Below are 13,536 nucleotides of genomic sequence, written 5' to 3'. Positions count from 1 at the left end.
TTACTGTTTTTGCCTGTGAGTGTTCTGTTCCACTAGTACTGTTTGTTGAAAGGTTATAGTCTTATCTATAATTTACCTGTGTATTTATAGCTGGGTGTGGTGGGTCATGCCTTTAATTCCACTTTTAATTGCACTCTAGAGGCAGAGTTGAGTCTTATCTCTGCACAGAGAAACTCTGTATCACAAACAAACAAAGTTTATGTATTTATTCCTTCATGAAATTGGTTTTGTGTCTTCCTCAAAAATTCAGCTGGGTATATTTGTGTGGTCCTCTCTAAGCTATGTATTAGTTGTGTTGATGTATGCGTATGCTTCTCTTCCTGAACCACACAACCTTGGTTCTTATTATTATAGTTATATTGTTGTTGTTATTGTTATTATTATCATTGTATGTATGCATATGTTTCTTTGCCAGTACCACATGGCCTTGATTCTTACTATTGTAGATATGTTGTTATTATTATTATTATTGTATGTATGTATACATTTTTCTGCCCATACCATACTATACAGACTTGATTCTTATTATTGTAAGCATATTATTACTATTACTATTATTATATGTATGCATATGCTTCTCTGCCTGTACTACACTGCCTTGATTTTTATTATTGTAGGTATGTTATTATTACTGTTATTGTATGTATGTAGTAAGTCTTAATACTAGAAGAGTAATTCTCATCTTGTGTGTGTGTGAAGATTACATTACTTATTTTGTTTTTGTACCCACAGAAGCGCTTGCTAGGATATGATTGGAATTACATTGTACCATTAATTACATTTAATTACATTAAACTATTGTACTTACTTGTCTAGGTCTTTGCTTTCTTTCATTCGCATTTTATATTGCTAAGTACAGGAACTTTGTGTGTGCCCTGTTAAGCACATAATAAAGTGTTTCATTTTCTTCAGGGCGGTTATAAGTGCTACTGTTTTTAATTTAGATTTCTGCAAGATTACAACATTAAATTTATGATATTTTGGTATACACACATGTATGTATGTTGTATATGTGTGGGTATAGGCACACACATATCATGGCATACATGTAGAGGTTAGAGGACACTTTGGGAATTGGTTCTTTCCCTCTACCTTTTGAGGCAGCATCTTTCTTGTTTCTGCTGCTTTACAGCATTTGCCAAGGCAGCTTGCTTGTGAGCTTCCGATTTGCTGTCTCTGCCTCCCAGAGGAGTACTGGGATTACAAACGTGTACCACCACACTTGTCTTTTTGTGTAGGTTTGGGGACTTTGATGATTTCCTCATCCCTGTCTCTAACTCTCACTGTTTGGATAGCAAATCTCTCAGAGGGTCAATTTCAGTCCAGTACTACTGTTTCTATTGTTTCTCCATTTCTGTCTGCAAGCTTTGTGGGAGACTTCTTTAACATATCCCTTTGAATCGCCTTTTGAGGTTGCATGTCCCAGCCACAATATTGATTTCTGATATTTTTTTTTTGTACACTTTAAAAAAATTAGTAATACCGTTCTTGTTTTTAAGGGTACAGTCAGTATGTTTTCTTTCTGAGAGTATTAAAGTAAGTTTTTTGATATTCATAATTCCATTTTTCCCCCTTCCCCTTTAGGTTTTATTTGTGCTGGTTTATATGCTGTCTTTCAAATTAGATGCATGGGAAAGCAGTTTGAAAGCCTTGTCTGCATACCTGTTTGTTTCAGTGGCTTCCCTTGGTGCTGCTTTCCTTAGGCTGTTAACCCAGAGCTGGTCACTTTCCTCAGAGAAACTATCAGGAAGGTGTTTGCACACTGGGTGCTGGCAGGGAAGACTGTCCCAGAGTCTCAGTCAGTATTTAGGCTGTAACTTGTATTTAATCTCCCTTTTAAGGTGTGTCATGTGTTCTTGGCTCCATGTACTTAGTCTATAATTTATAGATTATGGTGATATTTTATTTGTACTGAAATGTGATTTTATTTGTATGTTAATAAATAAAGTTACCTGGGGGTCAGAGCTAATAGCAAGCCATAGTAAGAGCCAGGCGGTGGTGCCACATACCTTTAATCCTGATCACATGACAGGCAGATCTCTGTGTGTTCAAGGATACAGCCAGCATGGAGACACACTCCTTTAATCTCAATAGCAACCATAGAAAACCTGGAGGTCTGTATAGACAGGCTGTGACGAGGAGGTCATGTGGTTGGGTTTACAACCAATGAGAAGGCAGAACAGAAAGTTAATAAATAAAAAGACAGATACACAGGAAGTAGGTCTCTTTCTGAGGGGAAGGACGACAGGGGCAGTGAAGGGTAAGAAGGTAGTTTTAAGTCTCAGTTCTCAGCTACTGCTCTGACCTCTTGGGCTTTTAACTCTGCATTTGGCTCTGTGTTTCTCATTTAATAAGATGGTTACATCTACAGTAGATTTCTTAGATTTTAACTGTCGTTTTTAATAGTCTGTGAGATTAGTGAGGGACTTTTCCTGTCCTTGTCAAGTGGTAAGTGGTAGAGATCTGAGAGTCTGAAGTTTTATTAAACATATTTTCAACTGATGTATGTTTAGTTCCATCTTCTATTTCAAGAGGCCCATACTACCTACTACCAATTCTGGAGCCTTTAGGGGTTCTCTCGTCTAAGTCACATGCCTTCTTTAAAAAAAAAAAAAACAAAAAAAACAAAAAAAAAACTTTAAAGATTTATTTGTTTTCATTTTATATGTATGAATGTTTTATCTGTGTGTATTTCTGGTCCATTCTGGAGGCCAGAAAAGGGAATTAGATACATTAGAACTTGGTTTTCAGATGCTTTTGAGCTACTGTGTGGGTGCTTAGAACTGAACCTAGGTACTCCGCAGAAGTACTGTATGATCTTAACTACTGAGCCACCCCTCTAGCCCCCTCACATGCCTTCTTAGCTTTGCTCTTGCTTGCTTAGGATTCTGTTTTTTTGTTCTGACACAACAATAAATATTATCTGGCAAGATAAAATGTAATACATGCTTTCCAGATTCCAAAAACTTCTGTTTGTCCCTTGTCTTGATGGACAGGTTCCTTAAAAACTGCTCTTTTACTGTTATTTTAGTGGGGTTGTGTTAAAGCTGATAGATATGTAATCAGTCTACACTTTAAAGTATTTGTAATGGAGGAAAAAAACCAAGTGAAACCTACGTATAATACCTAGTCTGAAATTGTCTGCTTCACATCCCAATTTTTAGTTCTGAGCATTGAACTTGGAGCCTGTATATGCCAAGCAGGAGTTTGATATGAGCCATAATGTTAATTTCTGTGTGGCTTAGTCTTTGTCATCTTGACACAAATCAGAGCCACATGGCGAGAAGGACCCTCAGTAAGGATTTTCCTCCATCAGATTGAGCTGTGAGCATGTCAGAGGAGGCATTGTTCTTTTAAAAAAGGATTTAAAGAATTAAGTGTGTGTATGAGTACAGTGTCAACTGAGACTAGAGACATTGGATCTCTCTGGAGTGGCCCTATGTGGATGGCACACATTTTAAATTTTAATCTTAGAAAAAAAAAAGGAAACAGTGCCTACAGTTCAGTGTGATGGAGGCAAATCCTTAACTGAGGTTATATCTTGCCAGGCGATTCTGATTTGTGTCAAGTTGACAAAACCTAATAAGCACAGACAGCATTAGAAATAGCCTGCCTCTGTGTGTGTGTGTGTGTGTGTGTGTGTGTGTGTGTGTGTGTGTACATGCATGCACGGCATGCACGCACGCACGCACGCACCTACCTATTTAGTCCTTAGAATGTCACTTGAATGCATGTTTTTAGGGCTCACCGTTTGGCATTGGACTACCTGTTGCTGTGCTCTTCCTAGAGAAGACGACCTCTGATGCCCCAGCTTTACTCAGTTGCCTGTATTTCTTTGTGTGCAGACGGGGTCCAGCATTTTCTTAGTTAGTGATTGATGTGGAGGACCCAACCCACTGTAGACGGTACTGTCTCTGGGTAGGTAGACCTGGGCTGTATAAAAAAGGTGGATGAGCAAACCTGGGGAAGCAGACTAGTAAGCAGTGTTCCTCCATGGTCGTGCTTGAGTTCCTGCCTCCATGTTTTTCTGCTTGGGTTCCTGTCCTGACTTCCTTCAGTGATGGACTGTGATGTGGAACTATAAGCCAAATAAACCCTTTGTATTGCACGTTGGTTTAGATCAGTGTTTTATAACAGCAACAGAGAAGCAAACTAGAACAGTCCTTTTTGAGGCAGGGTTTCTCTGTGTAGCCCTGGCTGTCCTGGAAATCACTGTGTAGACCATGCTGTCCTGGAACTCAGAGATCCATCTGTCTCTGCTTTCCCAGTGCTGTGATTAAGGGCATGTTCCTGACACCGGGTGCCTTGTGATTTAGGCTAGCTCTGATTTACTGTGTGGCTAAGGCTGGTTTTGAATTCCTGATCTTCCTGCCCCTTCCTACCAGTGCTGCAGTTATAGGTCTGCTCTGCAGCATCCTCCATTCTTTCTAATTGGGAAGTTAACATTGTCTCTCAGTGCTTCAGGTATTTTATAGTTCTTTTTAAAAATTATTCTTAGTGTAGGATATATTTGCTGTTTATAACTACAGGAAGTGTGTTTTATTTGAATGTCCATTTTCTTCTGGAAAAGAAAGAGTACTAACCTGTTTTTTCTAATAGCAGCTCTGTTTAGACGCCGGTGTCTTCCAAGAAGCAGAGTATTTGGTGATCTAAGCCGAGGATACTTACTGTTTTGAGTCCTTCAATTCTTGATTTTTGTAATACATGGTGGTATAGCCAGTGTTTTCTTGCATTTGTTTTTCTCATTTAAAAGCAGGAAAAAGATATTACAGTATCTTTTATGAATATTTCGCTCAGCAGAGAAATACTATTGTTTATATATACTTTTAAGGAAACACCACCAAATAAATGCTAATAACGAAATGGCTTCGCAGATACACTGGCTGGCTGTGAACGGGAGGACAGAACTACTCCATGACCTCGTGCAGCATGTCAGTGACGTGGATGTTGAGGACGCGATGGGGCAGACAGCACTACATGTAGCCTGCCAGAATGGGCACAAAACGGTAAAGTCCTCCAAGAAGATGTTAAAGGAAGGGCATGTATTTGTTTTAAAAATTTCTGAATTCACAAGAAGTTTTTCATTTTGCATATTGGAACATGCAGCATTATAGCAAAATACTGTTTTCTGTTTTCTATTTTGTATGGCCTTCTGACTAACATTCTCTCTGGGCAGAGGCAATAGAAAACAGTGCTTTTGCCTTTGCTCAAATTAGTTACCATTTTGATTTTAGTTCTCATCTATTTTTAATAAATGACTGTCTTTTAATACATCTTTACGTAATAAAAGTATGTCTTTACATGTATTTTAAGCAATTATGTTTAATCTCGATTTTAACAAGTACCTTTTCAATTTTTTATTATTAAGTGTTAATGATGGAGTCAGTGAGTAAGGTGAATATTGATACTGCTTTGTAAGATTTCCAATTATGTTATCATAGTTTGTGTTCTGATGGAAGTAACTTCCTGCAGACTTCTGTAACCCTGCATTTGTTCTGTGATGTCACCTCCTGTTGTTGGTGTCTAAACATTGGTAATATAGTTTTCATTAGGAAACTGCTGTTTTGTGTAAAGATGGATAGCTTAAGGTTTTAGATTTTCTGTATTTCCTGTTCTGTTGATGCTACATTTTTTTCTTTCACATTTAACCTCAAAGATTAATGTAATTTCTTTACTTGCTGGTTAGCCATAACAATAACAAGATGAACTGAAAACAAAAGTCGTTACCAGTAACTAAAAAAAGTTTATTTGTACATCTTCATATAGGTGCATACTTTTATTTATTTCATTTTATTTTTTGAGACAGACTCACTGTGTAACCCTGGCTGGCAGGAAGCTCCCTATGTAGATCAGGCTATTCTTGGACTTAGGGTATTCTTCTGTGTCTGTCTCCTGAGTGGTGGGATACAGGCATAATCACCACACTAGTTCACTGTTTATTGATTTATTTTGGGTCAACTCTCTGTCTTAATCTCTTTTGTTGGGATACAATATTGGGATTTAGGTTTCTATTTCTGTGTACGTGTGCATGAGCATGTATAACCTTGAGTGTTATTCCCCAGGTACCATTCCCCTTCCTTTCACTTTGAGTTAGGGTCTTTCATTTCCTGGGAGTTTATTGAGTAGCTGAGGCTGCCTGACCTTTGAGCCCGGTTGATTTGCCTGTCCGTGCTCCCCAGGAGCTGGGATTGCCAGCTGTGTCACCACCCCTGTCTGCTTTTCCTAGGAGACCGGCCTTCTTTACGGTGGTGAGGACAGGGTGCATTTGTGTTTAGTAAGGGTCTGGGGAAGAGAGAGATGTAAGCTGTTTTTTCTTTCTTGGATATCTTCTGAATACCATTGTTTTTCTGTAGAATTTTTGTTTTATCATCTGAAAAATACCCAAGCATTTTCAAGTAACATTTCTTCTGACTAGTTCATCATTTTTTTTTCATTCTCTCATCAGTATTATTAGATTTGAAAGTATTATATGTGAAAACGATGAAGTGTCTTGATTTCAGTGACTCAGCTTTCCTCCCTTCCCTTTGATGGTACCAGAGTTCAAACCCAGGGACTCGTGCATGTAGTGCTCACTGCCCGAGCTGTGCCCAGTCCCAGTGGGCTATATTTCGTAGGAACTTCTGGATATTAGAAAATGAGTCACTGATAGCCCTCAAGATAGGAAAAGAACCTCCTTTAATGTCGGCATTCTGCCATACCAGACGAACAGAACATCACTTGCTAAGACCTACAAATCCCATAGAATCTAACTTCAGCTATTTGAAGCTAGTGTAGAAATAAGGGTTAGTAAGAAAATCTTGGTTTAAAAAATACTTGAAGGTTGTATTGTAAATTTAGAATTGCCTTCTAAAGTTATTGACAGTTGGGAGATATAATAGTATTCCATATGGTTTACATCCTAAAGCAGGCATTGTAAAATAATGGAGAATTCCTCATAGTCATTGAATGATTGAATGCTCAGAGGATTCATAGTGAACCTGAGTTCATTGAGTCCAAAAATGCTCTGTTAACATCTTAGGGACTTTCTTGGGTAGTGAGTTAAAATGGCCTTTTTCTCTTTGGCTTTTCAAGATGGGGTTTCTCTCTGTAACCGACCTGACTCTCCTGGAACATGCTTTGTAGACCAGGCTGTCCTCAAACTCACAGAGATCTGCTGCCTCTGCCTCTCCAGTGCTGGATTAAAGGTGTGTGCCAACCACACCTGACTAATGTTATTATTGTATATTTAAAAAAAAAATATAGAAAAAAAGTCTTACCAGTTATTTCAAATTGAAGAAAACAAAATAATAATAATAATAATAATAATAATAATAATAATATTACTGAGCGCCTTTTTTTTTTTTAGATATCTCAGAGTTCTGTTTTTGCTTTTGTTTTTTTTATTCTTGCCTCTTTTTTTTTTTTTTTTGGTTTGTTTTTACAAGACATGATTTTTCAGCTCTATACTACTTTTCTAAAAGGTAAAAGACTTGGAAAACAGATTCTTTTTTTTTCATGATTACGAATTTAGGCCTAGGGTTGGAGAGTTAGTTCAGTGAGCAGCCACAAAGCCTTTGGTTTGGTCCTCAGCTCCTAGGGGCAAAAACAGAAACTGGGCACACTGTATCATGGTTGCCCCTATAGATGTAGCTGTTTCACTAGGGGTAGCTATAAAAGTTTCTTCATCCTCTTAGTAGAAAAAAAATGCTTGGAAGCCGTACATTTTACTTTTTGTCTTTACAGCATAAGGCACAGTGATTTTAAGTAACTTCTTTTCCTATTTAAAATGATCAGATGAAAGAAATGAGCATAGCTCCTTAATCATTTGACTTTTAAGTGACTTTCTTTATACACTCTTATTGGTGAAATTATTCAGGCCACTCCCCGTAGTTAAAAGGGAGGTTTATTTTGTGGTAACTCATAAATGAAGGGATAGGCTACAGGGTCTGGGGAAGATGTAGTGCAGTCTGGCGGTGTTCTCTGGAGAACTTTGTTCGGTCTACCTCTAGCATCTAGGGTCTGGAAACCAAGAGAGGGCGGTGCATCCAGATCTCGGGTTTTCAGGTCCCTCTCTTGGCCCCGGCTTGTAGGCGTGATAGTTACCGAAGCCTCAGTGGAGGTTGGAACTTCCAGACCAAAGCTGGAATGGCTACCCACTACACACTCTTATATTGCACTAATAGGTACACAGTATCAGTTTCATTATTTTGAATATTAATTTAAATATCATTTCAATGTTTGCTTTTCAGCTGGATCATTATATTTTCTTTGTCAACTTTTCTTTGTTATACAAATTCTCTTCATGGTATCTATCTGGTAATGATGTAATTAGGACAGTGTTGTGAACACTTTGGAGGACACTTAGAGCAATGATATGTATTGCTACTACCATTAATATCCATGATGTGGTTATGTAACAGCACAGAGAGGACTATCTGAATCTTTTACCTTTACAAGAAGCTAGGCTCATTGTGTTGTTGATTTGTTGTTGTTGTTGTTTGTTCATTAATTTCATTGCTAGAAAGGATAGTAAGACACTTGTTCACACACAAACGCTCAATTCACTCAGATTTTTTGTTCAAAAACTGAACTTTTTGCTAAACTTTTTTTTTTGTTATTCTTTAAGATTTATAAATGTGTTGAATTGCAATGAATGATTGATTGGAAAATTTTGGATTTAGAAAACTCATGAACTGTCAGTCTCAACGTACATGTTAGATTATATAGAGAATTAAGCACCAAACCACAATTTGTTTCAAAATAAGTTCTACTTTTAAAAGAATAAATTTTAGTCCCTAAATTTGTATGACCTGATACATGAAGCTTCTCAGGCAGTATCTATTCACTTACAGTTTGATCATTGTTATTCTGAGAGTTGGCTGATAAAGTAGAGCTATTTTGGATTTTTGTGACTTGTAGCCTGTCATTATATTTGGTAGAGGTGGTCTCATTAATACCTTCAATTAAGTGACTTGAGATTGCATGTTAGTGTTCTACAGTTAGTGTTCTACTTGGATGGTTATAAAATCTGTTAAAATGTGTTGTGTCTTAAGGATACATAAATATATGAAAATCTTCTTTTTTCCTTCCCCCTATGTTCTCTGAGCATCTTCTCATTCTATAAGGACAAGGGACCTATGTTTTGTTTTGCCTAATCAGGAACTACTAGCTGAATAGGTTTTTCTTTTTTTAGACAGGGTCTCTCTTTGTCTGCCTCACCTACCTAGAAATCAGTATGTGGACCAGACTGGCCTTGAACTCACAGAGATCCTTGCCTCTACCTCCTGACTTCTGGGATACATGCATGCATCACCCATCCAGAAACATTCTAACTTGTTTTTAAAAACAGTGTTTGTGTTTATGTTTCTGTGCATGAGGTATGTGTGTCAAGATCAGAGGACACACACAGAGTTAGTTCTCCTTCCACCTCACATGGGTTCTAGGAATTGACTCAGTTTGTCAGGCTGCATGCCCAGTACTTTATCCACCGAGCCATCTCTCTGTCCCTGAAACTCCTTTTTAAGAGCTTGCTTACTTGCTGCTGTAATTTCAACATACAAAAATGACTTCTGTTCAGTATAGTTTTAAAAGTTATTTTTGTTAAGTTAGCTTGAAAATGTACGGGCAAGACTGTTGGAGCCAGCTGATGAGTCAACTGGGTAGCTTGGTAGAGGTGTGAGGATAAAGAGACAATGAAGAAGACAGAACAAAGTCGAGAGAATGGCCAGTCAATGCTAGACATTCTTGAGTTTATTTCACAGCCAGCTTATATATAAACTGAAAGGCAGAAGTAGAACAGTGCACAGCATAGGCAGTCAAACACTGTCTACCCTGTCCTTGAGTCAAGGAGCAGGCAGTTTCATTTTCTATCATGGTATGCCTCCAGCTGGTGTCAACAGCCTGAGTTTAGCTAGATAATGTTCTTTCCCATGGGCTAATCAGGACATTCTCACTGCCCTCAAGGAGACTGGAGTACCCAAGCTTGAATTCTCTGGATTTATGAGTCAGAATGGACTCCAGAAACTGAGTCACTTGTGGGCTCCCACAATTCCCTCTTTTTTATTTTTTAAGACTCCTCTGAGATGCTCAGATGACTGTGCCTGTCTTAGGTTGTTCATTACTACATTCCTGTCTTACCCGTCTTGAGAACATGAATTCTATCATTTATGTCCTATCTTAGGTTGAAAGGCAAAGAAACTTACCTGTCTTTGACTGCCAGCATCTAGTATCAGAAGTTATGGGAATGTGTAGTTTTACTCCACGAAGTTCTGAGCCCAATCTCCACAACAAGCTCATAATCAGCTTGAAAACCATAGGTAAACAGATTGTGCCTACCAAAACACATGCTTCAATAACTACAGTACTATTTAAGAGTGAAGTAAATGATGACCATGATGGAATAACCTTTTTGAATTGTTCTAAAATATCTTCAGCTGTTTTAGCTGCATCAAAATCCCAGTTAGCCTTTTTCATTTCTACAATCTCTTGATGTAATTTAGCCAAATCTAAGGATTCATTAGAATCATGCCAGATTCCTTTCTAAAGATGTGCCTTAACTCTTTCCCATCTAACAGCAGTTTCATTATACTCAGAAGATGTAACACAAATCCATTCATAATTAGCATGACATTTCAAATATGCTCTAGTTTTCAAGCTTTGGAGCTCATCTCCCAGAAATTATACTACACCATACAAAGCATTCAATTTATGTTCCATTTTCACATCTACATCTTTTTGTGTCTCTAATGTCATAGAAACATTACTAGATAATTGATTAACAAACCCTGCTGTCTGAATGGATTGAGACTTGGCCACTGAAGCAACAGTAGTACTAGCAAGCATAGTAACAAGAGCTGGAATTCCTAGTATAACTAGTCCAGCAACATGCTTCTGTCTGCTTAAATCTTTTTTGATTTCTTCAATCACTTGCAACCCTTTATCATCAAATCATGGATCACTCATATATACTGGCAATATTATAAAAGAAGGTTGTTTCAGCATTATTACATGTGTATTATTATCTACTTGAGAAATACAATTAGTCAAAATACAATTATGACATGATACATTAAACATGGAACCATTCATAGAAATATTTACCCCTCCAACTAAAAGAACACAGGGCAGTTTAACACAAGCAGGGATGGTTCCATTCAGGGCGCAAGCAGGTTTCAAGCAACTGGATTGTCCTGCCACTGTTACCATGTCAGTGGCAAGTTTCCAAACATAAGTTTATGGAAATCCTATACTGGGATACCAATCTCAGCTGATAGTCCTTGGTCTCATGATTCAGCTGTAGACACAGGATAAGAGTCATTATAATCATCTTGATTTCCAGACCAGTCAAGAACATACAGTTGTGTCCCTGTGATGTACTTTAAAGGGACAATGCCAGTATATCGCCTCCATAACATGTGTTCTGTTAGACACTTGCAATTCTTTTGTGCGTGGAGGAAATCGTTGAGGTGGTCAAATATCATTTACCCAGTTACCTTGAGGAAGCAATAACTTTGTATAATATGTACACTGTTTATCATGTCCCATTATTTGTTTTGGAAACACTTTGAGACATCTGTTCAAAGTAATATTTTTTGCAAAACATATAGAAATTTCTTTACCATATCCAATATAAGAAAAATTGTAAACAATCAGGAATTCTTGAGTGGCAGGTCAATCTAATCATTGACTGCAAACACAATCTCCTTTCCTTCCCAAATTGCAGGATATACCATAGGTATATCAGGAACATAGGCCCAATAGTTCTCACTCTGGCACCTCTGGATGGCCATCAGCAACATTAGGACCAATATTCCTCTGTTCCACACACTATACCAAATGCCCAGGCAGCTAACGAGTTTCATTTTTTTCCTGCAAAAAACCACAAACATGCCCTCATCCTCATATCAAAAGAGGGTCAAGGCCTTTCTGTAAACCAGTACAAGGATCTTTACATTTGACTTAAGCGAAGTCAGCATAAGTGCCTGCATGCCAGAAGCTATCAGCTGCAGATTTTCCAGCAGCAAACACATTTAAAAAATTTAAAACAAATAAAGCATGATTTAATGCATTATGTGGTTACTGAGGGTACAATTCCCTCCTTTTTAATTTTTGAAGATGCATTTTTGAGACTGTCGTGGGCTCACTCAATAATACCTTGTCCTTGAGGATTGTAAGGAATACCCATTTTATGCTTAATTTGCCATTGAGAACAAAGTTGATAAAAAGCTTTGCTAATATATCCAGATCCATTATCTGTTTTAATAACTTTTGATATCCCCATATAGGAGAAACATTTTAGGCAATGAGCTATTATATGCTTGGTAGCCTTACCAGTTTGAGCAGTAGCCGTTAAAAATCCTGAATAAGTATCAATTGTTACATGCACATATTTTAATATTCCAAATTGTAATATGAGTAACATCTACTTGCCATAAATGATTAGGAAGAAAACCTTGAGGTTTTCTGTACCTTGAGGTACAGGCAAATACTGTGGGCACACAACACATTTCTTAACAATTTGACAAGCAGTTTCTCCTGTTAAACTAAATTGTTTTCTCAAGCTTTTACTATTTTGATATTGCTGAGCAATCTCAACTTGAGATAAAATGATCAATTGAGTAAATATATCAGCTAAAGCATTACCTGCAGCCAGTGGACCAGGAAAATTTCAATGTGGTCTAATACGTCCCATAAAATATGACAATTTTCTTAAATGAATGACATCCTGAATTTTTGAAATAACATTCTTATTTACTCATTGGTAGTTTCAATATAAAACAGTTTCTATAGCTTGAGCTCTATAAATATAATGACTATCTATATATAAAATACATGAACTGTCTTTAAGAATGTGAAAGACCATAGCACCAGTTCACAACTCAACACTTGGGCTGAATCAGGAGTAGTCTGAACCACATATCCTTGTCCACTAGTCACATAAGCTGCTCTCATTAGATGAACCGTCAGTAAAAACCAAAGCAGCATCTTTCACTGCAGTTTGCATTACTGCCTTAGGGAAAATAAAAGAATGCATTTGAGCAAACTGTAACAATCAATTAGCAGGCAAATGATTATTAATTTGTTCTAAAAACTGAGCAAAAACAATTGCCCAAGAATAATTATTTTGGAATAGCCAATCCATTTGTTGTTGGGTAAATGGCACACTAATAATCCCAGCTTCTCTGTCAAAATACCTTCTAGATTCCACTCAGCTTTTTTGCACAAGACATGCTACAGCTTTATAACATGGATTTAAAACCCTAGCTGGCGAACAGGAAGATGTGACTATGAAAGAGGGCTGTTTTGCCATAATACTTCTGTGGGAGTATGTTTCGTGGGCAAGATATATGCTTGCCAATGTTGATCATAATCAATATAATGTACCTGCTGATACTGAATATTATTTTCAACTTGTAAAAGAACCTGCCTTCCTTTCTCAGTTAACTGTCTGGGAAAATTAGTATCACTATCTAATATATATTTTATTTTATATATATTTCAGAATGCCATTCCAGGGTTCCAAATCAGCAGTAGATTATTTTATATAAGCTTGTAACC

General features: G+C 37.4%; 1 protein-coding gene across 3 annotated transcripts in view; it reads left to right on the top strand.

Moving 5' to 3' along the window:
• The window catches only part of Hace1 (HECT domain and ankyrin repeat containing E3 ubiquitin protein ligase 1), a 114,965-nt gene that overhangs the window by 24,871 nt on the left and 76,558 nt on the right, over positions 1-13,536 (top strand). For 2 of the 3 annotated variants that reach the window (XM_028894680.2, XM_028894681.2), the window contains exon 6: positions 4,875-5,006. The exons of the other annotated variant lie outside the window; for it this stretch is intronic. In XM_028894680.2, the coding sequence (XP_028750513.1) occupies positions 4,875-5,006 (132 nt within the window). The remainder of the gene's footprint in view (positions 1-4,874; positions 5,007-13,536) is intronic. 3 annotated transcript variants of the gene reach the window in all.

The sequence above is a fragment of the Peromyscus leucopus genome, chromosome 8a, assembly GCF_004664715.2.
Source record: "Peromyscus leucopus breed LL Stock chromosome 8a, UCI_PerLeu_2.1, whole genome shotgun sequence".
Lineage (NCBI taxonomy): Eukaryota > Metazoa > Chordata > Mammalia > Rodentia > Cricetidae > Peromyscus > Peromyscus leucopus.
Note: the sequence above shows the minus strand (reverse complement) of the source record. Positions and strands in the feature narration are given on the sequence as shown.